The sequence below is a fragment of the Plecotus auritus genome (assembly GCF_963455305.1).
Source record: "Plecotus auritus genome assembly, chromosome: 10".
Classification (NCBI taxonomy): domain Eukaryota; kingdom Metazoa; phylum Chordata; class Mammalia; order Chiroptera; family Vespertilionidae; genus Plecotus; species Plecotus auritus.
The window spans coordinates 132,600-157,065 of record NC_137785.1 but is presented as its reverse complement, the minus strand read 5'-3'; the positions used below and the strand labels follow the sequence as shown (position 1 = coordinate 157,065).

The 24,466-nt window shown below is 59.1% G+C and overlaps 3 protein-coding genes across 5 annotated transcripts; all 3 read left to right on the top strand.

The window, feature by feature from the left end:
* Positions 1 to 1,494: 1,494 nt before the first annotated feature.
* On the top strand, positions 1,495 to 10,510 carry A1BG (alpha-1-B glycoprotein). 2 transcript variants are annotated; one of them, XM_080643638.1, is made up of 9 exons: positions 1,495 to 1,862; positions 3,334 to 3,406; positions 3,490 to 3,525; positions 3,670 to 3,954; positions 5,434 to 5,706; positions 5,891 to 6,187; positions 6,975 to 7,271; positions 9,050 to 9,319; positions 9,641 to 10,510. In XM_080643638.1, the coding sequence occupies exons 2-9, from the start codon at positions 3,373 to 3,375 to the stop codon at positions 9,646 to 9,648; spliced, it is 1,500 nt and encodes a 499-aa protein (XP_080499764.1). In that variant the 5' UTR covers positions 1,495 to 1,862; positions 3,334 to 3,372; the 3' UTR covers positions 9,649 to 10,510. The 2 variants fall into 2 exon arrangements, with proteins under 2 accessions (XP_080499764.1, XP_080499763.1); XM_080643637.1 differs by lacking the exon at positions 1,495 to 1,862 and having other exon boundaries at positions 3,353 to 3,406; positions 5,864 to 6,187.
* A 4,470-nt stretch (positions 10,511 to 14,980) lies between these two features.
* On the top strand, positions 14,981 to 22,032 carry RPS5 (ribosomal protein S5). 2 transcript variants are annotated; one of them, XM_080643658.1, is made up of 7 exons: positions 14,981 to 15,314; positions 15,577 to 15,712; positions 16,404 to 16,512; positions 20,663 to 20,872; positions 20,970 to 21,098; positions 21,735 to 21,833; positions 21,912 to 22,032. In XM_080643658.1, exons 3-7 carry the CDS (start codon positions 16,405 to 16,407, stop codon positions 21,978 to 21,980), a joined length of 615 nt encoding a protein of 204 aa, XP_080499784.1. In that variant the 5' UTR covers positions 14,981 to 15,314; positions 15,577 to 15,712; position 16,404; the 3' UTR covers positions 21,981 to 22,032. The 2 variants fall into 2 exon arrangements, with proteins under 2 accessions (XP_080499784.1, XP_080499785.1); XM_080643659.1 differs by having other exon boundaries at positions 14,987 to 15,314; positions 15,572 to 15,712.
* Positions 22,033 to 22,989: 957 nt separating this feature from the next.
* On the top strand, positions 22,990 to 23,952 carry RNF225 (ring finger protein 225; the record flags this gene model as incomplete). The annotated part of the gene is made up of 1 exon (XM_080643654.1): positions 22,990 to 23,952. One exon carries the CDS (start codon positions 22,990 to 22,992, stop codon positions 23,950 to 23,952), a length of 963 nt encoding a protein of 320 aa, XP_080499780.1.
* Between the last annotated feature and the right edge of the window lie 514 nt (positions 23,953 to 24,466).

The window sequence follows — 24,466 nt, the reverse complement described above, 5'->3', positions numbered from 1 at the left end:
CGGCCTCTTCCTCTTCTCCCTACACCTTCCTCTTATCTCCCCACGGCCCCCACTGGGGATGGAGCCCCTGACCCAGGCATGTGCCCTTGACCAGAATCGAACCTGGGACCCTTCAGTCCACAGGCGGACGCTCTATCCACTGAGCCAAACTGGCTAGGGCCGTTTTTATTTTTTATTCTTTTTATTATTATTATTGATTTTTCACAGAGAGGAAGGGAGAGGGATAGAGAGTTAGAATCATCGATGAGAGAGAAACATCCATCAGCTGCCTCCTGCACACCTCCCACTGGGGATGTGCCCACAACCAAGGTACATGCCCTTGACCGGAATCGAACCTGGGACCCTTGAGTCCGCAGGCCGACGCTCTATCCACTGAGCCACACCGGTCAGGGCTGTTTTTTATTCTTAATTTAGTTTTTTTTATGCGTCCTTTTTTTTAACCTATTTTATTGATTTCAGAGAGGAAGGGAGAGGGAGAGAGAGATAGAAACATCAATGATGAGAGAGAATCATTGATCGGCTGCCTCTTGCACGCCCCCTACTGGGGATCAAGCCCGCAGCCCAGGCTTGTGCCCTTGACCGGAATCGAACCTGGGACCTTTCAGTCCGCAGGCTGACGCTCTATCCACTGAGCCACACCGGTCAGGGCTATTTTTTATTCTTTTTTTTTTTTTTTAATATATTTTATTGATTTTTTACAGAGAGGAAGGAAGAGGGATAGAGAGTTAGAAACATCGATGAGAGAGAAACATCGATCAGCTGCCTCTTGCACGCCCCCCACTGGGGATGTGCCCGCAACCAAGGTACATGCCCTTGACCGGAATCGAACCTGGGACCTTTCAGTCCGCAGGCTGACGCTCTATCCACTGAGCCACACCGGTCAGGGCTATTTTTTATTCTTGATTTAGTTCTTTTTTATGCGTCCTTATTATCCTGATTGCTGAAGTTCCTAACCCCCCAGGGGTTCTCCCTGTCACCCCCTCTCTGCACTGCCCACCCAGGGAATTCCCCACGAGCCCATCTCAAGATCCTCACCTCCATCTGCGAATGCTCTTTCCCCGAAGAAGGTCCCTCCACAGGTTCTGGGGATTAGGGTGCGGAAGGCCCTTCTGGGGGTGCGGGGGCCATTCAGTTCCCACGGCCTCCGTCAGGCGCGGGTGACTCGATGCCCAGGACACCTGTCCACTGAGCCCATGGCGATGGGCCGTCTGGCTGCCCCGGGCGTTTTCTCCCGCCCCGGAGGGTCCTTGGCCTCCGGATCTCTGGGGATCCGGGAGGTCACGCTGGGTGCTGGCCGGGAGCCGGCTGTTTGCAAACCGGGACACAAGGCCAGCGGCCATGACCCCGGATTCCCTGGAAGCCCTGGGGCAGGGTCGTGGCAGGTGGCCAGGCCCCATCGTCCCTCACGCCCGGAGCACAGAGAGCTGGCCTCCTGAGGGCGGGATCTGGGTCTCAGCTCGGGTAGGGGGGGGGCGGTTTCCAGGATGCGCTGTTACCCAAGCCCTGGTGCCCCCCAGGGGTGCCGCTGAGAAACATGGGCACCTGCCCTCCCGCTGCTCAGTGGCCTCTGTGTGAGGGACCACAGCTCACCCTGGGATCCCAGTTGTACCAGGAGGAAGGGGGTGCGAGGGCCCCCCACATCCGTGGTCCTGCCTGAGGGGCCCCTTTCCCCGTGTGGGGACCTCGGACCTCAGCCTGGCATTGTCACACATTCGTGTGGACGGTGGCAGGGAGCCACGGGCCACCTGGGTGTGGGGGACAGGGCTGCCGGTGCCCGTCCTGCTGAGCCTCGCCCTTGCTGAGTCACAGCTGCCCGTCTGGAATTCAGTGCCGGCAGCACCCCAGGACTGGGACTCCTTGAGGCATCGTGGGCCATGGCCCAACACGCTGCCCGGGATTCCCACAAAGAGTGTCCGGGGCCCTGACCGGTGTGGCTCAGTGGATAGAGCGCCGGCCTGCGGACTGAAGGGTCCCAGGTTCGATTCCGGTCAAGGGCATGTACCTTGGTTGCGGGCACATCCCCAGTGGGAGGTGTGCAGGAGGCAGCTGATGGATGTTTCTCTCTCATCGATTTTCTAACTCTCTATCCCTATCCCTTCCTCTCTGTAAAAAAAAAAAAAAATCAATAAAATATATTTAAAGAAAAAAAAAAATAGTGTCTGGGGGGAGAACTCATAGTTTAAGTGTCTGATGTGAACACTGGTGTGCGGGCCCCTGGGCCAGGGTTCACGTTTTATTCTTACCCAGCGATTCTGAAGACCTTGCTTTCTTTCTTTCTTTTAATTATTATTATTACTATTTTTTTAAATAAATTTTATTGATTGTTTGACAGAGGGAAAGGGAGAGGAATAGAGAGTTAGAAACATCCATCAGCTGCCTCCTGCACACCCCCTACTGGGGATGTGCCCGCAACCAAGGTACATGCCCTTGACCGGAATCGAACCCGGGACCCTTCAGTCCGCAGGCCGACGCTCTATCCACTGAGCCACACCGGTTAGGGCTCTATTTTTTTTAATATATATATTTTTTATTTTGTTTTATTTTATTTTAAATATATCTTTATTGATTTCAGAGAGGAAGGAACAGGGGGGGAGAGACAGAAACATCAATGACGCAAGAGAATCATGGATCGGCTGCCTCCTGCACACCCCCTCCTGGGGAGGGACCCCCCAACCCGGGCATGTGCCCTTGACCAGAATCAAACCCGGGACCTTTCAGTCCACAGGCCGACGCTCTATCCACTGAGCCAGACCGGTTAGGGCTCTTTTTTTTTCTTTAATTAAGGTATTATATGTGTACATATCTTACCATTGCCCCCCCACCCCACTCCCATACATGCCCTCACCCCCCAATGTTTTGCATCCGTTGGTGACTCTTATATGCATGCATACAAGTCCTTCGGTTGATCTCTTATTTCCCCCACCTCTCCCTAACCTTCCCGCTGTAATTTGACAGTCTGTTTGATGCTTTACTGCCTCTGTATCTATCTTTTTGTTCATCATTTTATACTGTTTTTCATTATCCCCAAATGAGTGAGATCATGTGGTATTTTTCTTTCATTGCCTGGCTTATTTCACTTAGCATAATGTTCTCCAATTCCATCCAGGTGCCTACAAATGGTTCATTCTTAATTTAGTTCTTTTTTATGCGTATTTATTATTGCTGAGGTTCCTGGAGCCGCAGGGATTCTCCCTGTCACCCCCCCCCGCCCCCTGCTCTGCACACACACCCCCTCACACACACATCGCTGGCCTTTGAGAAGGACAAACAGCAGGAAGGGGTCAGTGACCGGCTCCACCTGCTGCCCCCTCCCTCCCTCCCTCCCTCCCTCAGGCCTATGACCACCCTCACCCGCTGGACAAGGCTCACACCATGTCCACGCTGGCCGCCTTCCTGCTGCTCTGGGGTGAGGCAGCCTGGGCCTGGGTCCCCTGGGGCGGGCGGGCGGGAAGGGGCAGGAATGGGGGCCTCACGGGCCTGTCTCCACAGGTCTCTCCCTGAGCCCAGCGGCCGAAGCGGCCACATGTGAGTCGGGGCCTGGGTTGGGACGGTGTGTGGGGGGGTGCTGGTCTAGCGGTGGGGGGATCCCTGGGTGCACAGGGACTTGGGGAAGGTGGGCGCACCTCCTGCGTGGCTCTGACCTTCGCCCCCCCCCCCCCCCCCCCCCAGTTTTTGAGACCCAGCCGGACCTGTGGGCCGAGGCCGGCTCGCTGCAGGAACCCTGGGCCAACCTGACCCTGGTCTGCCGGGCCTGCCTGGTCACCACGGACTTCCAGCTGTTCAAGGATGGGGTGCTCCAGGAGCTGGCCCACCTCGAGGAGGGCGCCACGGAGCAGCGCTTCCCACTGGGGGCGGTGACGGGGGACACGCGGGGCCTGTACCGCTGCCGCTATGCCATGGACAGCGTTGATGGATGGACCTCGCTGAGCAACCTGCTGGAGGTGACTGGGCCAGGTGAGTGGGGGCCTCCCTCCCTCCCTCCCTCCTCACTCTCCTTGTCGGCCCCTCCCCTGAGCGGCTAGGGGACTTTGGGCAAGACCCTGACATTGCTGAGCCTCGGTTTCCCCGTCTGTAAAATGAGGGTGAGCCCTAGCCGGTGTGGCTCAGTGGATAGAGCATTGGCCTGTGGACTGAAGGGTCCCGGGTTCGATTCCGGTCAAGGGCATGCACCTTGGTTGCAGGCACATCCCCAGTAGGGGGTGTGCAGGAGGCAGCTGATGGATGTTTCTCTCTCATCGATGTTTCTCACTCTCTATCCCTCTCCCTTCCTCTTTGTAAAAATCAATAAAATATATTTAAAAAAATTAAGGGAAAAATATCCCTGGGTGAGGATTAACAAAACACACACACACACACACACACACACACACACTAAAGGGAGGGTGATTTTTGTACTGACCCCAGAAGGCTGTGAGGAATACATGACTGAGTTCCCAGAAAGAGCTTACAGGGCGGGCCTGGCACACAGTAGGCCTGGCACACAGTAGGCCTGGCACACAGTAGGCCTGGCACACAGTAGGGCCTGTCCATCTCTCTGCCTCCCTCACATTTTCTTTTTTTTCTTTCTTTATTTCTATTTTTAAAATCTTTCTTTTTAAGTCTTTATTTATTTTTATTTTTTTAAAAAATATATTTCTTTATTAATTTCAGAGAGGAAGGGAGAGGGATAGAGAGATAGAAACATCCGTGATGAGAGAGAATCATGGATCTGCTGCCTCTTGCACGCCCCCTATTGGGGATCGAGCCCACAACCCGGGCATGTGCCCTTGGCCGGAATCGAACCCGGGACCCTTCAGTCCGCAGGCCGACGCTCTATCCACTGAGCCACACCGGCCAGGGCGAAGTCTTTATTGTTGAAAGTCTTTATTTTCCCCCCGCATTAACCTCTTCCAGCCCCAGGCCCTCCCCACCCCCTACGTGCATACAAGTTCATTGGTTAATCTCTCCCCGCCCACCCTCCCCTGCCTGCCCTCTGAGGGTCAACATTCTGTTCCTGCCTCTATGTCTCTGGGTCTCTTTTTGTTCATCCGTTTATTTGATTCATTAGATTCCACGTGGGAATGAGATCCTGTGGTCCTTGCCTTCCTCTGACTGTCTCATTGATTTTGGAGAGGAAGGGAGAGGGAGGGAGAGAGAGAGAGAGAAAGAGAGAGAGAGAGAGAGAGAGAGGGAGAGAGAGAAAATCCATGATGAGAGAGAATCATGGATCCGCTGCCTCCTGCACGTCCCCCCCACTAGGAATGGAGCCCGCAACACGGGCATGTGCCCTTGACCTGGCATTGAACCGTGACCTCCTGGCTCCTAGGTGGATGCTCAACCCCTGAGCCACGCCGGCCGGCCTCCCTCACATGTTCACGAGTGTGTCACTCCAGGGCCAGCCGGGCCATCCTGCCGCCTCGGTCACGCCAACCATCCTCCCCGCCCCGCCCGCAGGGACCCTGCCCGCACCCGTGCTCTCCAGCAAGCCCGTGTCCTGGATCACGCAGGGCCTGACCACCACCCTGCTGTGCCGAGCCGGACTCCGGGGGGTGACCTTCCTGCTGAGGCGGGAAGGAGACCCCCAGTTCCTGGAGGTGGCGGAGGCCCCCCAGGCCGTGAAGGCCACCTTCCAGGTCCACCGGGCTGGCAACTACAGCTGCAGCTACCGCACCCAGGAGGCAGGCCCCGCCTCCAAGCCCAGCGCCACCCTGACCATCGAGGAGATGGGTGAGCCTGGGGGCCACCCGGAGGGCTTCCTGGAGGAGGCGGCTCCCGGAGGCCAGAGCTGCCTTTTCCTGGATCCCCCCGACTCTGAACGGCCTGGGAAACAGTTGCCCACGCGGGGACCGGGGGGGGGGGGAGGTCGGGGTGTGGGGGACCCCAGCGCCCCAGCTGCCCTCCTGCCTTGCAGCCAGGCCGCCGCCGCCCAGGCTGAGCGTGGAGGGGGAGTCCGCCGCCGTCCTGTCCCCGGGGGCGCAGGTCTCGCTGGGCTGCGTGGCGCCCGTGGAGGGCGTGGAGTTCCAGCTGCGGCGCGGGGACCGGGAGCTCCGGGTCAACAGCTGGAGCACCACGCCCGGCCGCGTCTTCTTCCAGTTTGAATCCCTGAAGCCCCGGGACAGCGGCCTCTACACCTGCCGCTACCAGCTGCGCGGGGCGGGCACGCCCTGGTCCTCCGACAGCTCCCCGGTGGAGCTGCTGCTGAGCGATGGTGAGCGGGGCGCTGCGCCCCGGGGCGGAGGGGGGGGCGCTCAGGGAAGCGGGGGGCACCCAGGGGAATAGGGTGGGGGGCTGCCCCGGGCTGGACGACAAAACAAGACTCCCTCCCCCCACCCCCCCACCCCCGTCTGTTCGTTCTTTTTCATATTTTTTTTACTGATTTTGGAGAGGAAGGGAGATGGAGAGTCTGAAACATCCGTGATGAGAGAGAATCACGGATCGGCTGCCTCCTGCGCGCCCCCCTCCTGGGGATGGAGCCCGCCACCTGGGCATGTGGCCTTGGCCGGAATCGAACCCGGGACCCTTCAGTCCGCAGGCGGAGGTTCTATCCACTGAGCCACACCGGCTAGGGCTCTTTTATTTTTTATTTTTTAATCTATTGTCATTGATTTCAGAGAGGAAGGGAGAGAGAGAGAGAGAGAGAGAGGAACATCCATGAGGAGAGAGAATCAGGGATCCGCTGCTCCTGCGCGGCCCCTCCTGGGGAAGGAGCCCCGGGACTTGACCCTGTGACCTCCGGGGTCCTAGGTCGGGGCTCAGCCTCGGAGCCACGCCTCGGGGTTACAGACAAACAAAGGAACGAGGGAGCGCGTAGGAGGCCCGAGGAGGACGGGGCGGAAGGCGGGCGGGCGGGCGTCCGGGAGGGGCGGGCGGACAGTTTCAGACGGAGGGGGCGGGGCCAGGACCCTGGGCAGCCGCAGCCGCAGCCGCAGCCGCAGCCGCAGCCGCAGCATCAACGGGCGCCTGGGTCCCCCGGTGACCCCCGCCTCGCCCCGCAGACACGCTGCCGGCGCCCGAGCTCTCGGCGGAGTCCGCCACCCCGAACCCCGGGCCGGGCTCGCTGGTGAAGCTGCGGTGCCGTGCGCCCCGGGCCGGGCAGCGCTTCGCCCTGCTGCGCGAGGACGCCCGTGGGCGGCGCCGGGTGCGGGCCCTCCAGAGCCCCGCGGGCCACGAGGCCCGGTTCGAGCTGCGCGACGTGTCGCCGATGGACTCGTCCAACTACAGCTGCGTCTACGTGGGCCCCACGCCGCCCGTGGGCTCCGCGCCCAGCGCGCGCCTGGACCTGCGCCTGGAAGGTGAGGGGGTTCCCGTGGGTTTCCCCGGGTTGTGGGCGCGGAGGCTGCTGAGATCCCCGCCGGCTGGGCACCGGCCCGAGCCTCAGTTTCCCCAGCCGGTGCTGCTCAGTGGATAGCGCGTCAGCCTGGGGACGGAAGGGTCCCCGGTTCGATTCCGGTCAAGGGCGGGAGCCCAGGTGGCTGGCTCGGTCCCCGGTGGAGGGGGGGGGGGGGTGTGCAGGAGGCAGCCGATCCATGATTCTCTCTCATCGTGGATGTTTCTGTTTCTCTCCCTCTCCCTTCCTCTCTGAGATCAATAACAATATTAAATATATATTTATTTTACATTATTGTTTTATTATTTAGGTATGTATTTTTTAATCCTCACTGGAGGATATATTTTTATTTTTATTTTTTTTAAAATATATTTCATAGCCGAAACCGGTTTGGCTCAGTGGATAGAGCGTCAGCCTGCAGACTGAAGGGTCCCGGGTTCGATTCCGGTCAAGGGCACGTACCTTGGTTGCAGGCACATCCCCAAGTGGGGGGTGTGCAGGAGGCAGCTGATCGATGTTTCTCTCTCATCGATGTTTCTCACTCTCTATCCCTCTCCCTTCCTCTCTGTAAAAAATCAATAAAATATATTAAAAAATAAAGATAAAAATATATTTCATTGATTTTTTACAGCGAGGAAGGGGGAGAGATAGTTAAAAACATCGATGAGAGAGAAACATCGATCAGCTGCCTCCTGCACACCCCCCACTGGGGATGTGCCCGCAACCAACGTACATGCCCTTGACCGGAATGGAACCCGGGACCCTTCAGTCCGCAGGCCGACGCTCTATCCACTGAGCCACACCGGTCAGGGCTGCAGGATATATATTTTTAATATTTTAATTTGTATTGATTTTAGAGAGGAAATGAGAGGGAGAGACAGATAGAAACATCAAGGATGAGAATCACTGATCAGCTGCCTCCCCCACGCCCCGCACTGAGGATCCAGCCCACAACCCGGGCCTGTGCCCTTGACCGGGAATGGAACCCGGGACCCTTCAGTCCGCAGGCCGACGCTCTATCCACTGAGCCGAACTGGCCAGGCCTGGAGGATATGTTTTTAAATATATTTTATTGATTTCACAGAGGAAAGGAGAGGGAGAGAGAGAGAGGAAAACATAATGGATCGGCTGCCTCCTGCATGTCCCCTACTGGGGATCAAGCCCGCAACCCAGGCAGGTGCCCTGAGCGGAAATCGAACCCGGGACCTCTGGGTTCCTGGGAGGACACACTCCACTGAGCCCCCCAGCCGGTGGTGGTGTCTTACCATTAGCCCCCTGCCGCCGGGCCTGTGCGCAGGGTGAAGGGTTCATGTGTCACCCCCGGGGCCCCTGGGGTCGGTCTGTCCCTCCCATTTCCTCACCAAGGTCCCCACGGGGCAGAGGGCTGGGCGTGCAGGTCCCGCCTCCTGACCTTCGGCTGGGGCGCGCTCTGCTCTGCGGGGACACCATGTCCACCATCAAGTCTTCCTTCCCTCACCTGGGGCCACACAAGGGGACCCCCCACAAAGAGCCCCAGAACTGGGGGACTCTCAGGGTCCTGAGGAATAGGGTGACGCCGGGACTCCTCTTGTTCCAGGGACCAGGTGTGAGGGCGGTTGTCTCCTTTCAGGGCCAGGAAAGGGGAGAAGGGTGTGGAGGGCCAGCCCGCAGGCCTGGGCCTCAGTGGGGGTAGGGGAGGGCCTGGTGCCGGAGTGGCTGCAGTTGGAAGGGGGACTGACCTGCCTGACCCTCCGCCCCACCCAGGAGCCCTCCCCAAGCCGCGGCTTCGGCCCCTGTGGAGCGGGAAGGTGAGTCCAGGCCGGGACGCTGCCCTGCGCTGCGAGACCCCTGTGGCCCACGAATCCTTGGAGCTGCTGGGAGCAGGCCAAGTGGTGGCCTCGACATATGGCCCCTCCGAGGACCTGGTGCTGACCTACGTGGGGCCCCAACACGCCGGCAACTACAGCTGCCGCTACCGCTCCCGGTGGCCCCTGGTGTCTGAGCTGAGCGACCCCGTGGAGCTGCAGGTGGCAGGTGAGGTCCCCCTGGGCTCTGAGAGCTGGATTCCTCCCCCTCCACACCCCCCACCTCTGCCCAGCCTGCGCCCTCTGTCGGGCGTGCCCTGCCCAGCGCATGGGTTAGTGTGTTGCTGGGGTTGGTGGGGGAACCAGCAGGTGCAAAGGCCCTGAGGCAGCGAGCGGCTGGGTCAGCTGGAGCGCCAGGAGGGAGGCCTGGGCAGGGGTCGGGGGCAGCTGACTCAGCTGCTTCCTTCTTGCGGGGGCTGGAGGAGGTCTGCCTGGGTTGCACCAAGGGTGACCCCTCTCCTACCATTTCTCTTTGGTCAACTTTGTCTAGAACGCTGATCCAGCTGCAGACCCGTGCTGCTGAGGGTCTCCTGGTTCCCCGGCCCTGCTCCTTCCTGCTGCAGCTCCAGGCTGCACTCCCCCTGGGCGGGGAGCGTGTGGAGGGGGACGTCTCTCTAATGCCTCCTGGGCGTTAATAAATGTGAAACGACTTTAAAACGTGTCTTTTGCCCGCGGCAGCCCTGCTGCAGGGGCTGGGTGCCCAGGGCTGAGGGAAGTGGGCCGGGATCCCGTGTCCAGAGGGCGGGCGGGTGCTGGGTTGGGGCCTCAGGGTAGAGGGGCCGAGGATTGTCTCCAGGGTCCACCTTTTTCTTTTCTTTTTTATTTTTATGTTAAACATGTTTTGATTTCAGAGAGGAAGAGAGAGAAACATCAAGGATGAGAGAGAATCGCTGACCGGCTGCCTCCTGCACGCCCCGCACTGGGGATGGAGCCCACAGCCCAGGAATTGGACTGTGACCTCCTAGTTCATAGGTTGATGCTCAACCACTGAGCACCACCGGTCCGGCTAGAGCCCACCTTTTTCAAGACCTTCTTCCTCCGCCCAGATGCCTCCCTCCCTGGCTGTTGGGTAGGGAGCTTGAGGCTCCAGACACACCCAACCCCTCCCACCTGGACCAAACCAGCCCCATCCAGGAGGCAGTTCAGAGGCTGCACTTTGTTCTGTCCCCAGGCTGAGCGGCCACCAGGGGGCGGTGCTGGGCTGTGTCCCAGCCAAAGGCCAGGTCTCCCATGGGGGAGCATGAAGCTGTGGGAGGGATAGGACGCCTCTGTTCTCTTGTGTCCCTGGGATCTGAGCCCCCTTTGCCCGCTGGACACTCTCTGAAATCAATGAAAACATTAAGAATAAAGATTCCGCCCTAGCTGGTCTGGCTCAGTGGATAGAGCATCGGCCGGGAGACCGAAGGGTCCCAGGTTCAAGGGCACATTCCTTGGTTGCAGGCTCAATGCCCTGCCCCAGGCGACCGATCTGTGTCTTTGTCACATAGATGTGCCGGAAGCCACTTCCAGCAGGTCATAATTGCAAGAGTTTCATCAAAAGGTTGATGGGACTTGGGGACTCAGCGAGGGCTGAGTCACATATGTTGTCACCTGTTGGTGTGGCTGAGGGGCACTTCCCTCAAACCTGAATAGGATGATTGTTTGCTGCCAGACAGCTCAGGGCATCTCAATCTACATGTTATTGCCTCCGACTGGCCGAACACCTGAACAGCTGTAGGCTATTCCCCAAAGGGACAATGCTTCTGTACCCTACCCTTGGAAGTGTATTATCTCCACCTTGCTTTAGGACAAATTGTGTTAATAAAAAGCAAGGGTCCTAAGACAAGGAGAACTAAGAATGTAGCTCCTTTAGCTAAAGCTCCTCTGACCCCCAATGCCTTTCAAAATTATCTTTCATCTTTGGACTCTTATTTAAAATACTAGTGGTCCGGTGCACGAAATTCGTGCACATTAAAAGGGGATTAATTAGAGGAAATAATTTAAAATACTGCTATTTGCCTTTTCTCTGTAATAGAAGTGTCAGAGATGAAAGAAAATTAGTAAAATGTATATGAAAACCTTTCTCCTGTCAGAGTCTGGGGCTCACCTTGGGACCCAGAGTCAAGTCCCCACCCACCCACATGAGCCTCAAAATTGAGTGAGACCCAGACCTGGCTGCCCTCCCCTGCCATTGGGCTAGATCCAGTCCCGGCCAGCCCCACCCTTGTCAAGCCCTGCCTGGCAGGGGGCGTAGCCTCAGGTCCCCTGGCCTGGCACCAGGACGGAGGGTGTGGCCTGAGGTCCCCCAGCCAAGACTGGGGGTGGGAGCATGCCTTGAGGTCCTCCATCAAGCCCCACCAGGTGGGGGGTGCAGCCTTAGGTCCCCCGGCCCAGCACTGGGGGTGCACCTTGAGGTCCCCTGTCCAGCCCCGCCGGTGTGGGAAGTGCACCTTGAGGTCCCCCATCAAGCCCCGCAGAGTGGGGGGCATGGCCTCAGGTCCCCTGGCCTGGCACTGGGGTGGGGGCGCGGCCTGAGGTCTCCTGTCAAGCCCTGACGGGTGGGGGAGGGCGTAGCCTCAGGTCCCTGCTAATTGCTTGTTAAGGCTCCTTATGGGAACTTGGCCTCAGCTGTGGGTGCAGCCATCTTTGTGATGGAGTGATGGTCAATTAGCATATTCCCTCTTTATTAGATAGGGTGTATTTTATTGATTTTTTACAGAGAGGAAGGGAGAGGGATAGTTAGAAACATCGATCAGCTGCCTCCTGCACACCCACCAGGGATGTGCCCGCAACCAAGGTACATGCCCTTGACTGGAATCGAACCCGGGACCCTTCAGTCCGCAGGCCGACGCTCTACCCACTGAACCACACTGGCCAGGGCCACCTGCGCCTGTTTTGTAAGGAATTTATAAAATGGGCTGTTCACCGGCTCCAGACCCCACCGGCCATCTCCCATCTCGGGAATTGGGGCCGCCCACGCGAGGCAGGAGGGGCACAGCGCCCTGTCCACAGCCTGACCTCACCCAGCAGGCGATAGGCCCCCCGAGGGCCTTAGGCCAGAGGCGGCCCAAACCCGGGCCCGCCAGAGTCCGGAACCAACACACCAACCCGCCTTGGCCCCGCCTGGACCTGAAGGGCAGGGGTCCAGCCGGGCGGACCTGGGCTCCCAATGCAGTTCCGCCCGGGGTCCGAACCGGACTCTCCACCGCCGGGTGGTTTGTGGTTGAAAATCTGGCAGGAGAGGCACGAGCGATTGCGTCCAGACTCAACTGAGTGTCGCGGTTACCATGGCGACCGTGGAGCCCAAGCCTTCCCCGGCCTTGGTGGCGGGCGGGGAGGAGACGGCGGCTTGCGATTCGCCGTTGCCTTGGAGACGCCCCACGTAGTCCCGCCTTCTAGGCACTTGGATGCTGGTGATTGGTCGTTCCCAGGAGAGGGCGTGGCTTCAGGCCAGGTACCTGGCTTGTGCCGAGCTGGGGAATGCCTGAGTGCCCTCTTAATGCTGGGACCCCCCCAAAACCCCGATGGCCAGGTCCCCCCGTCTTCGTGACCTATCATTTTCTAAATTCCCGTCCCTAGTGCCTCGTTCTCCCCCTATATTCATTTTCAGTCGTTCTCCCAACTTCTGCCTCTGGGTCCCCCCCGCCCCCCTAATCCAGGTCCCTGTTTCTCCTCCAGGTAAGGTCTTGGATTCCCCCTCCTCAAGTGCAGGTCCCCGTTTCTGCCCTGCCTTGTGCCTTGCACCCCCAAATCGTAGCCACCACGAATCCGTGTCCGTGAGACTCCTGAATTCATAGCCTTCCAATGCAAGGAGGGTCACTCTTGTGACGTCTAGATTACGTCAGTTACCAAGGGACCACCCGTGGCCAGGTCACAAGCCTCAAACTGGCCTTATCGGATTCTGTTCTCATTTCCATGCTGCAGGGGGGGGGGGAACTGAGGTTCCGAGGGGGAGCCCCTGTCTGCCTTTGAAGAGAAAGAGGCAAGGTTTGGGGGCCCGCTGGGTCCCGCTGAGTGTGAGGGTCCTTCAGTCAGCACCTCGCCAGGGGCAACCCCATGACCAGGCAGGGCCCCCAAGGGTCAGGGAGGGTCCCTCCAGGACCAGAAACCCACCAAAGCCCCTCTCCATCCCCAGAGACCCCCGTGGGAGGCCCAAGTCTGGTCATACCCGTGGTTAGGAGGGCAGGAGCATGGTGTTGGGATGTTGGGGTGCAGCTCCTGTGCCTCCTGCCAGAGACTGAGATCTAACCCCTTACCCAGCCCAAGGGTACCCAGAGTCTCTGAGATGCTCCTTGAATTGGGGGGGGGGGGCAGGGGTGAACCTTTGAAGCAGCGTAACCTCCATCTTGTATAAAAACTGCTGTTTGAATTCTCTGCTCTTGTTAGATAGTCCCTTGTCCTGTAAACTCGGTCATTGTAAACTCTGTCACTTTAAGACAGTCTCTTATTCTATGACTTTGTTTTTAGTTTGAATAACAGAAAAGGATAACCTTAACTTGTCTGACCTTGCAGGCCAGCCATCCAATGTAATAGACTAATACTGATAATAATCTCCATATTCTTATGCCAAGTACTAACTCATTATGTGTTCAAGGTTACAGACTGTCTGTAACAATAACCCACTCAGCGCTCTTTGTAAAATCTGCAAAGAAGCTCAAAAGGTATAAATACGGGAAACTTCCCGTGTAACTTCACTCAGAGATTTTGGGGTTTTTTTTTTTTTTAATTTTAATTTTATTGATTTCAGAGAGGAAGGGAGAGAGAGAGAGAGAAACATCCATGAGGAGAGAGAATCATGGACCAGCTGCTTCCTGCACGCCCCCTACTGGAGGGGACCCAGCCTGCAACCTGGGCATGTGCCCTTGACCGGGAATCAAACCCAGGACCCTTTAGTCCGCAGGCTGGTGCTCTAACCACTGAGCAACACCGGCTAGGGCCACTCAGAGATTTTGAAGAAACTCCTCCCTCTGGGCCAGTGATCGGCAAACTCATTAGTCAACGGATCCAAATATCAACAGTACAAACGATTGAAATTTCTTTGGAGAGCCACATTTTTTAAATTTAAACTTCTTCTAATGCCGCTTCTTCAAAATAGACTCGCCCAGGCCGTGGTATTTTGTGGAAGAGCCACACTCCAGGGGCCAAAGAGCCACATGTGGCTCGCGAGCCGCAGTTTGCCGACCACTGCAGTCTGGGCTGCGTGCAATAAATTCCTAATTAATTGGTTCATTAAGGCATCTTGTATCTCACTCGCTGATTTACCACACACCACCTTAATAATCAGTCAGTAAACAAGCAGTACAGCCGATGAGCACCTGCTAGGTGTATGCCCGAGGGTGTGGGCGGGGTGAGGGTGGGGGGCGTCGCTGGGGACAAAATGTTGGCCCTTCTGGCTGAGGGCCCTTGGGGTCTGGGAAGGGGGAACAGTCCTTGGATGCGGAGATGGGCACCGGGAGGTGGGGAGCCCCAGGTTCCAGTAGATGCCCACCCAGGCCATCCTGCCGGCCAGCGTGGGTGTGCAGCCACAATGGTCGCTGCCTCTGAGAAGCCCACCTGGGCAGCGTCCACGTCTCAGCTCAGCTCCATCCAGGGTCTCGGCTTAAGAGGCGCCTAAGAGGTGGGGGTGCGGGTGAAGAGCTGGCACTTGCTCTCCACGATGGCCTCCGGGGTCACTGCGTAGGGCTTCAAAGAGGTCGGGGTACCCACCACCGAGCCGACTCCCTGCGCCCGTCCAGTGACCTCCGCATCAACTCAGGCTCCAGATGGACCCAAGGGGGCGGGGGCTGTTCCCTAGGCAACCTCGGGGCGCAGCCCTAGGCCCGCAGTACAGCGCTTCTCCCCGCCTCCGCCCGCACCTGGGGATGGAGGAGAAGCGATGGAGGGGCCCCGGACTGGGTGATGGGTGAGGCTGAACTGGAAAACGTCTCCTCCCTGGGACGCAGGCCCGCAGCAGCCCCCAGCCCGCGAGTCGCGGGGGGGTGGGGGGGAGGAAGTGGGCCCCACGCGTGGTGCACGCGCACGCGCACATGCGCGCGTGCCCAGCAGCCAGGACCAGCGGAGGGCAGTCGTCATCACAGGGCCCCACGCCGCCGCCCGAGCCTGTGGCGTGTGTGTCCCGGCGAAGCGGACATCACGAAAAATGAGACGGTGCCCAACCGACTGGCCCCGCTCGGAACCTGCAGCAGGTGGGACGTGAAATTAGCGGCCGAAAACAGCAGGGAACGCTAGCGGGACATGTGCCCTCAGTAGCCATGGCGGCGCTGGCCTCAAGGTGGCCTCTGCGCTTGCGCAGGATCCCTCGAGGCCGGGCCAGTACTAGATGTCAGACTTCCGCCAGGCTTTCTAGTGGGTACGCTTCTGCATGTGCGCATGCGTCCGGAATTTACGCGTCCCGCGTTCGCTGAGGAAGCCTTTACATTCTTGCTCCGTATTGGTTCGTAAGTACAGCCCGGTGACCCGGAAGTGTTCGTCCCTGTTAAAAGCGTAGGCCCGCGACCCGCGGCCTCTTCCTGTCTGTGTCAGCGTAGCGCGTGGTCCACGACGAGCGACCAAGACGCCCCAGACGCCCCGGCTGCACGCTAAGGTGAGGCCGCCGCGGGGTCGGGGGTCTGATGGGCGTTCCAGAGTTTCCAGGGGAGCCGTGGGCTGGCCCCGAGGCCTGGGGGTTCCCTTGGGAGCCCTCACCGCTCTTTCCGGAAAACGTGCGGAGGGATCCGAGGAGCGCGGGGAAGTAGTGGGAGCCCGGCCGGCCGCCGTAGCTTTGCTGGCAGCCGGGCAGCGGATTGTGGATCGGCCTCTGCCACCGCACGTGGACGTAGGGAGCCCCCGTTATTCTGAGGTGCACGATGCACCCTCCGCTCTGCACACGGTTTTCTCCTTAATAACAGCGCCCCCGTGCCCGTTAGTGCCGGACGTGGCCATCGGCTCGGCCTGGCTCTGCGCAGCGTGCGCGCAGCCATCCTTGATGGCAGAGAATATGTCGGTTCTGCTGATGGGGAAGCTGAGTCCGTGCTGCTGACTCCCCCAGGGGCGCAGAGCTCGTTAATCCCGGGGATGGGATGGGCACTGCAGCGGATGCGATGCCGGGGCCCTGGGCATCACCGGCCCCGCTGTGGTCCGTGCAGCAGCGTGGACCCCAGGGGTCCTTGTAGTTGACCCTGGAGTGGCCCTCCCTCCAGGGCTCCGGAAGTGGAGGCAGGTTCCCAGGCCTCCAGGGCCCCTCGTTGCTTCCGAGTTCACAGGCAGTGAGCTGGGCTCCGCGCTTCTGCCCCCAGGATGAACGAGTGGGAGACGGCTGCCCCCGCGGTGGCGGAGACGCCCGACATCAAGCTCTTCGGCAAGTGGAGCACCGACGACGTGCAGATCAATGACATTTCCTTGCAGGTTAGGGCGGCTTGGGGGTGGGGCCCCAGCTCGGGGTGGGGGGCCCTTCCCCGAGGGTCACTTGGAACGTGGAGCTGTCCTGCGGGTCCGTCCTGAGCTGAAGAAATGACGGGTGAGAGGGAGATGCCCGGACCACACCCCCACCCCCACCCCCACCCCGTGTCCGTTTTTCCTTGTGTCCTGTACAGAGGCTGCTACAGTTTCGTGTTTTTTTAATGCTCACCGGAGGATATGCTTATCGATTTCATTGTGTGTTTTTTTAATATACTTTATTGATTTTTTTTACAGAGAGGAAGGGAGATTAAAAACATCGATCAGCCCTAACCGGTTTGGCTCAGTGGATAGAGCTTCGGCCTGCGGACTGAAGGGTCCCAGGTTCGATTTGGGTCAAGGGCATGTACCTTGGTTGCGGGCACATCCCCAGTGGGGGGTGTGCAGGAGGCAGCTGATGGATGTTTCTAACTCTCTATCCCTCTCCCTTCCTCTCTGTAAAAAATCAAAATATATTTTTTAAAAAATCAATAAAATATATTAAAAACAACACAAAAAAACATCGATCAGCTGCCTCCCGCACACCCTCCACTGGGGATGTGCCCGCAGCCAAGGTACATGCCCTTGACCCGAATCGAACCTGGGACCCTTCGGTCCGCAGGCCGATGCTCTATCCACTGAGCCAAACCGGTTAGGGCTTCATTGTTATTTTTTAAAATATATTTTTATTGCTCTATCCGGTTTGGCTCAGTGGATAGAGCGTCGGCCTGGGGACTGAAAGGTCCTGGGTTCCATTCTGGTCAAGGGCACAGGCCCGGGTTGCAGGCGCCATCCCCAGTAGGGGGCGTGCAGGAGGCAGCCGATCCATGATTCTCATCATTTGCTTCAATCTCTCCTTCTTCCTTCCTCTCTGAAATCAATAAAGATGTATTTTAAAATATATATATATATATATATATATATATATATATTTTTTTTTTTTTTTTTGCCCTAATCGGTTTGGCTCAGTGGATAGAGCGTCGGCCTGCGGACTGAAGGGTCCCGGGTTCGATTCCGGTCAAGGGCATGTACCTTGGTTGCGGGCACATCCCCAGTGGGGGGTGTGCAGGAGGCAGCTGATGGATGTTTCTCTCTCATCGATGTTTCTAATTCTCTATCCCTCTCCCTTCCTCTCTGTAAAAAAATCAATAAAATATATTTTTAAAAATATACATATATATATTTTTTTATTGATTTCAGAGCGGAAGAGAGAGAAACATCAATGATAGAGAATTATCATCAATCAGCTGCCTCCTGCCGGTCCCACACTGGGGATGGAGCCTGCAACCTAGGCCTGTGCCCTGACCTGGAATTGAACCCTGACCTCCTGGTTCATAGGTCAACGCTCAACCACTGAGCCACGCCAGCCGGGCTGCGTACTGGTTTTAGAAATAAGGAAACACCCATGGTTGCCTGCTGTGCGTGCCACCCACCACCAGGGACTGAGCCACAGCCCTGTGGGAGTGGAGCTGAGCGTCAGGCCGGGGCGCTGCAGCTTTGTCAGGAGGTGGTTCCTTCCTCGGAAGGAGCATCCCATCCCAGGGGTCGTTATTTTTGTGTGCGTTTTTTTTTTAGAAGATATATTTTATTTTATTTATTTTTTTACATCTTTTATTGATATTTTACAGAGAGGAAGGGAGAGGGATAGAGAGCTAGAAACATCCATGAGAGAGAAACATCGATCAGCTGCCTCCTGCACACCTCCCACTGGGGATGTGCCTGCAACCAAGGTACATGCCCTTGACCAGAATCGAACCCGGGACCCTTCAGTCCGCAGGCCGACGCTCTATCCACTGAGCCAAACCGGTTTCGGCTGTGTGCGTTTTTTTGTAGTAAAATGCACATAACCCAGAATTCACTGCAACCATTTTGAAGTGCAGGGCTCCAACATCATTCTTTTGCACGTGGAAATCCATTTGTCCCAGCACCTTCTGGTTTGGCTTGTTTTTCAGTTCTGCACGTTTTATTTAACAAACGTAGGCCACAGGATGTTTGTCGTTTAAATCTTCTGTTTGCTACAAGCATGTTTTCAAGCAAACTTTGCTTTCTTGGGAAGTGTCTGTTTGTTAAAGGGCATTTCCCCTGTTGAATGGTTGTGGCACCCTTCTTATGTATTTTTTTAAAAATCCTCACCCAGGATATCTTCTCCATTGATTTCTAGAGAGAGCGGAAGGGAGAGAGAGAAAAATATCCAAGTTTGAGAGACACATTGATTGGCTGCCTCCGACACGTGCCCTTGACCTGGCATCAAACCCGAGACCCTGAGCAAAGGGCCAGAGTGATTCCCGCTCCCTTGATTCTTCCCATTTGACTATAAGTCTGTCCTCACACCTGACAGTCTGTCTGCTGCAGCTGTTCTGGGTTCTGAGATTGGAAATGGGAGGCCTCCCGGTCCCTCACCCACACACGTTGTACACGTGGCCTCAGTATCGCTCTCGTGGGCCCTTCACACAACAACACAATCTGCTTTGTGACTGCATTTGTGCAGAGATGAAGGAAACCCAGGCTGGATTATATGTTACTTCCCCTCTCGTTTTCAAAGAAGCACTTTTGTTGCCTCGGCCTGCGTTGTGGGCCGAGGCCCCCCACCTCAAGGAGAACCAGCCTTTTCACCCTGAAGGTCTGGGGGTTGTGTCCCTTCATGGGCTGCTCTGCAGGTCTGCACACTTAAAGAACAGCGTGTTAGTGTTTCCGTCTCTGGTCGCCTGTGGGCTCTGTCATGTGTGCGTTAGCTTCCAGACTTCCTTCCTGGGAAAACGTTACACCTGTTTCCACTTTTCCCTGGTGCTCTGACGGGACGCAGGTGTCCTTGTGGGCTCCGGGTTGTCTCTGTGCCCTGGGCCGGGGCACGTGGACCAGACCCTCGATGGCACAGCCGTGTCCACAGGTCTGTCTGCACAGTCATCTGCCTGCTCGTGCGGGTGGTCCGCTCCGGCGTAGACACCAGCCTCATGCCAGTATCCGCATCCCCTGTCCTTTCCCTGGTCCTGCTTGTATTTTTATTTTATTATGTTTTAAAATTTTTTTATTGACTTCAGAGAGAGAAACATCAATTGTGCCAATTTTTTTTTAAGTATATTTTTATGGACTTCAGAGAGGAAGGAAGAGGGAGAGAGAAACATTGATCCGATGCCTTCTAGTTCGTTGATTGATGCTCAACCACTGAGCCATGCCAGCCGGCTGTTCCAATTATCCATTCATTCATTGGCTGATTCCTGCATGAGGCCTGAACAGACATCGAACCCTCAGCCTTGGCCGATCGGCTGAGATGCCAGCACTGCCTGCATCGTTAGAAAAGCATTGTTGGGATATGTCCTCATGTGTGAGTCACAGGCCTTGGGTATGTTTCATGGAAGGACTATTGAGAGGCCTGTAGACACAAGTTCCTGGTCCCAACCCCCCCCCCCCCCCCAACACTTTAGTGTTTTCTGGACATTTTCTTGGGAAGTGTCTGTATAGGAAGGGTTTCTGTGTGATTCTTAACACAACGGCCTGGGCCCTGCCCAGGTAGCTCGGTTGGTTAGAGCATCATACGCCAAGGTTGCGGGTTTGATCCCGTCAGGGCACACAGGAGGATCAACCGGTCAGTGTTTCCCTTCTCTCTCAAATCAGTCCATTAAAAGCAAAACACACAACACATTGGAGCCTTGGCTGGTGGGCCCCTTGGTCGAGCGTCGCCAGTTTGCTTCCTGGTGGGGCACATGCCCGAGTTTCGGGCTCGGTCCGGGGTGGGGAGCACGCAGGAGGCAGCTGAGCAGTGTTTCTTGGCCGCATCGATGTTTCTTAGTCTCTTCCTCTCCCTTTCTCTCGATAAAATTAATAAAAACGTATTTTAAAAACCAGCAGTTTGAGAGGCTAGAGGGATCCTGCTAACCATCCCTCAGCGCACAGGACAGCCCCAAACCCCAACAGTGTCTGATTCAAAACGTCCATGTGCGGTTTGAGGTGCTTTCCAAGCAAAACTGGGGAGTGTGGTTGCGTTCTCTCTAGTCCGCCCCCCGCCCCCCATTCCCCCCTCCCCCGCCCCCACGGCAGAGTCCTCACAGCCGACCCGACAGGTGAGGGGCCGCCTGAGTGGTCGCCTGTGCCTCTGCTCCTGACGGGCCCTCCCTCTGCCCAGGACTACATCGCGGTGAAGGAGAAGTACGCCAAGTACCTGCCCCACAGCGCCGGGCGCTACGCGGCCAAGCGCTTCCGCAAGGCGCAGTGCCCCATCGTGGAGCGCCTCACCAACTCCATGATGATGCACGGCCGCAACAACGGCAAGAAGCTCATGACCGTGCGCATCGTCAAGCACGCCTTCGAGATCATCCACCTGCTCACGGGCGAGGTAGGCGGGCCAGGACGGTGCGCAGGGGTCCTTCGGGGTCTCGGGGTGACCATAGACCTCCCGGCCTGCCGTGGGCTCATTCGCTCCCCTCTCCCAGAACCCCCTGCAGGTCCTGGTGAACGCCATCATCAACAGTGGCCCCCGGGAGGACTCGACCCGAATCGGGCGCGCTGGGACCGTGAGGCGACAGGCCGTGGACGTGTCCCCTCTGCGCCGCGTGAATCAGGTGGGCCTGGGCTGGTGGCCCCCGTGGCTGGGCAGGCAGAGCAGTCAGGCCTCGGTGGAGTCCTGCCCGGGGCAGAGGCTGGCCAGTGGGAAGGTTCGCCCAGTCGCATGCTTTACTTGGCGTGTCACTTCCTCCAGGAAGCCTTCCTGGATTCCTGCCCTGTGCAGCTGGGATTCCTATCCCAGCTCTGGACCTTTGGGGCGGCATTGGGCTGAGGTGCCGTTGGATTCTGGTGTGTGTGTTGTCACTGTGTGTGTGTGTCTTGGGCTATTGGAGGATCCATTGCTGACGTTCTCGGAGAACGTGGATGTTCTAGCCCCGCTGTCTCCCCGAGGAATGTAACAGCAGCCGAGCATCGCGGGCTCCCTCTGTCCTGTTTGTGCAGCCGCCCCGTCGCTGCTCCTCCATCCAGGGCCCAGGCCGGGGCACACTTGTTTCACTTCCTGTCTGCAGGTCTCTGGGAATCGGGGACCCTTTGTGCCTACACTTACTTTGTGGCCCCAGTCTGACCCCAGACCTGGCAGCATGCACGCTGGGCGCCAGTGTGGTCGCCAGCATTCCTTGGGGGCCCACGGCCGGCCCTGCCCGGTGTAGGGAGTCCTCGGCCCCAGGCTTAGCCGGCCCTGTGCTCCCCAGGCCATCTGGCTGCTGTGCACGGGTGCCCGCGAGGCCGCCTTCCGGAACATCAAGACCATTGCCGAGTGCCTGGCAGACGAGCTCATCAACGCGGCCAAGGTGGGTGAGGACACGGGGTGGGGGTGGGGGGTCCAGGGGGCCTGCCGCATCTGGAGCTGACCCTGTGCCTCCCCGCAGGGCTCCTCCAACTCCTACGCCATCAAGAAGAAAGACGAGCTGGAGCGCGTGGCCAAGTCCAACCGCTGATCCCCGGCTGCGGCTCTAATAAACCTCCTGCCTTCGGGCAGCGCTGCCTGCCTGTGCCGCTGTCGTCCTTGGGGGTCTCGGGAGCTGGGGGTCCCCGAGTCCTGAGGAGCTGATCACATTCTTGGCACTTCTTGGGGCCTGGATTCCCCAGGGAAGCACTGACTCAGAACCATGGCAGCGGGGTGCAGGCCCGGCCACCTGGCGTGTTCCTGCTGGTTGGAAATAGGGGTGGAGGGCTGTGGGGTGCGCTGTGACCACTTCCAGCTCCTCTGCAAGCTGGGGGAGGGGGGCGGGGGACCCTGTCAGCCCCCTGAGGGTCTGCTCGCCTCCCACCTGCACCCTCCAGTCCCCCTCTGGCTGGTTGTCCCCTTCCTGTGGTCTGGCTGCAGCTTCCCCTGCACAGATGTCTCCGGGTGGGGAGTTCACCAGGAGGGGGGCGGGCATCGCTCACCTGGGCGCCCTGGGCCTCAGGCTCAGCCTGAGCCATCACCTGCCCACCACCCCCAGACATCCGGCTGGTGGGCGTGACGAGCAGTCCGACGAGTCAGGCAGGAACCCGAGGGCGTGGCTCCGCCTCAGGGCCCCTCCCACAGGGCGGGGCGCGTGGTGTCCCTTGGCCACTAGGCCAGGGATTGGGGTCAAAACTGACTTGCCAGTCAGAGGGAGGAGGCTCCAGCAGGTAGGAAGGCACCTGGCACCTTGGGGTCTCTGGGGGCCCTTTCCCCTGTTGTGGGCTTCACCCCTGCTCTGTTCCTGGGGTCCCTGTGCTCCGGGGTCTGGGTCCCGCTCTCCCCACGCCTGTCAGCCACCCGGTCCCCTCAGCCCCCATCTCCGGGGTCTCCAAGTCTGGCTTAACCTGCGCTGACCCCTGGGTTCGTCCCCGGTCCCCAGCCCTTTCCAGAGCCCGTCAGTCTTCCCTTCTCCCCCCTATCCCGCCTCTGCTCCATGTTGGGGGGACCCCCTGCGGCACCGCCATCCTCCCACCGCCTTCCCCGCAGGCCCGGTCCGGATGCCCTGCCCCAGGCCGCCCTGGCTACGCCGCCCGCGGGTCCCGCAGGGCTCCAGCCCCAGCTCCCCCGGCGCGCTCTCCGCGCCCCGGTCCCCGGACCAGGGCGAGACTGAGGACGAGGAGGACGGGGACGGCAGCCCGGGCGCGAGCCCCATCCTGCCGCCCGCGTCCCCCGTCGAGTGCCTCATCTGCGTGTCGCCCTTCGACGGCGCCTTCAAGCTGCCCAAGCGCCTGGACTGCGGCCACGTCTTCTGCCTCGAGTGCCTGGCGCGCCTGTCGCTGGCCACGGCGGGCGGCGGCGACGCGGTGGCCTGCCCGGTGTGCCGCGCGCCCACGCGCCTGGCCCCGCGCAGGGGGCTGCCCGCGCTGCCCACGCAGGTCGGCCTGCTGCCCCGCGAGGCCCGTGCCCAGGGCTCCGTGCGCTTCGACCGGCGCCGCGGGCTGCTCTACCTGCGCCCGCCGCCCGCGCCCCGCAAGACCCGCGCCGCGCGCCCGCCGCCCCCGCCGCCGCCGCCGCCGCTGCGCCTCGGCCGCCCGCTGTCGCGCCGCCTGACCCTGGACAGTCCCACCTGGGCCTTCAACGCGGCCGTGGCGCTCGCCGCGCTGGTGGCCGCGGGCCTGGTGGTCTCCGGCGTCTACATCTTCTTCCTCATCCCGCACGCCGCCTCGGGCTCCGCGCGGCCGCAGCTCGTGGCGCTCGCCCCTGCGCCTGGATTCTCCTGGTTCCCGCCGCGGCCCGAGCCCGGGGCGCCCTGGACCCCCGCCTGGACGCCGGGCCCCACTGGCCGTGACCTGGATGCCACGCTGCCGGGGGCTGCGGAGGACACACCGGAGCCCCCAGGGAGCCCCGAGGACGCGCCGGAGGCAGAGGGGGTGCTGGACAGGCCCTCGGACCGCGCGTGGGAAGGAGAGGGCGGCCCCGGCTGGGTTCGGGGCCGGAGGCGGGTGTGGGGGTCGCAGTAAACACGCCTCTGGCAGATCTGGTCTCTGGTCCCGGGCACCGCGCGTCCTCCTGGGGTCTTGCCAACCCCTCGCTCCCTCATCCCCCCAGGAAGCAACCCCTGACCCTGACCCCTGCGGGCATCCCGCTGAGGGCACCCCGGCCCCATCTTTGTGAAGACTCTGCTGGGCCCTGGCCGGTCTTGCTCCTCAGTGGTTAGAGCCTCGGCCTGCGGACGGCAGGGTCCGGCGTTTGATTCTGGTCACGTGGACGTGGCTCAGGGCGCGCTCCTTGTGTGCAGGCTCCCCGGCCTGGGCCCTGTCGGGTGCCCTCGTTGGGGGCGTGTGCAGGAGGCAACCACTCCATGCTTTTCTCACATGGATGTTTCTCTCTCTTTCCCTCTCCCTTCCACTCTCTCTGAAAATCCATGGGAAAATGTCTTCGGGGGAGGATTAAAATAAAAGACTCTTGCAGGGGGCCTGCTAGTGGCACCCCAACCCTGACCCTCACATGGATCCCACAGAGTGTACCCCCAGT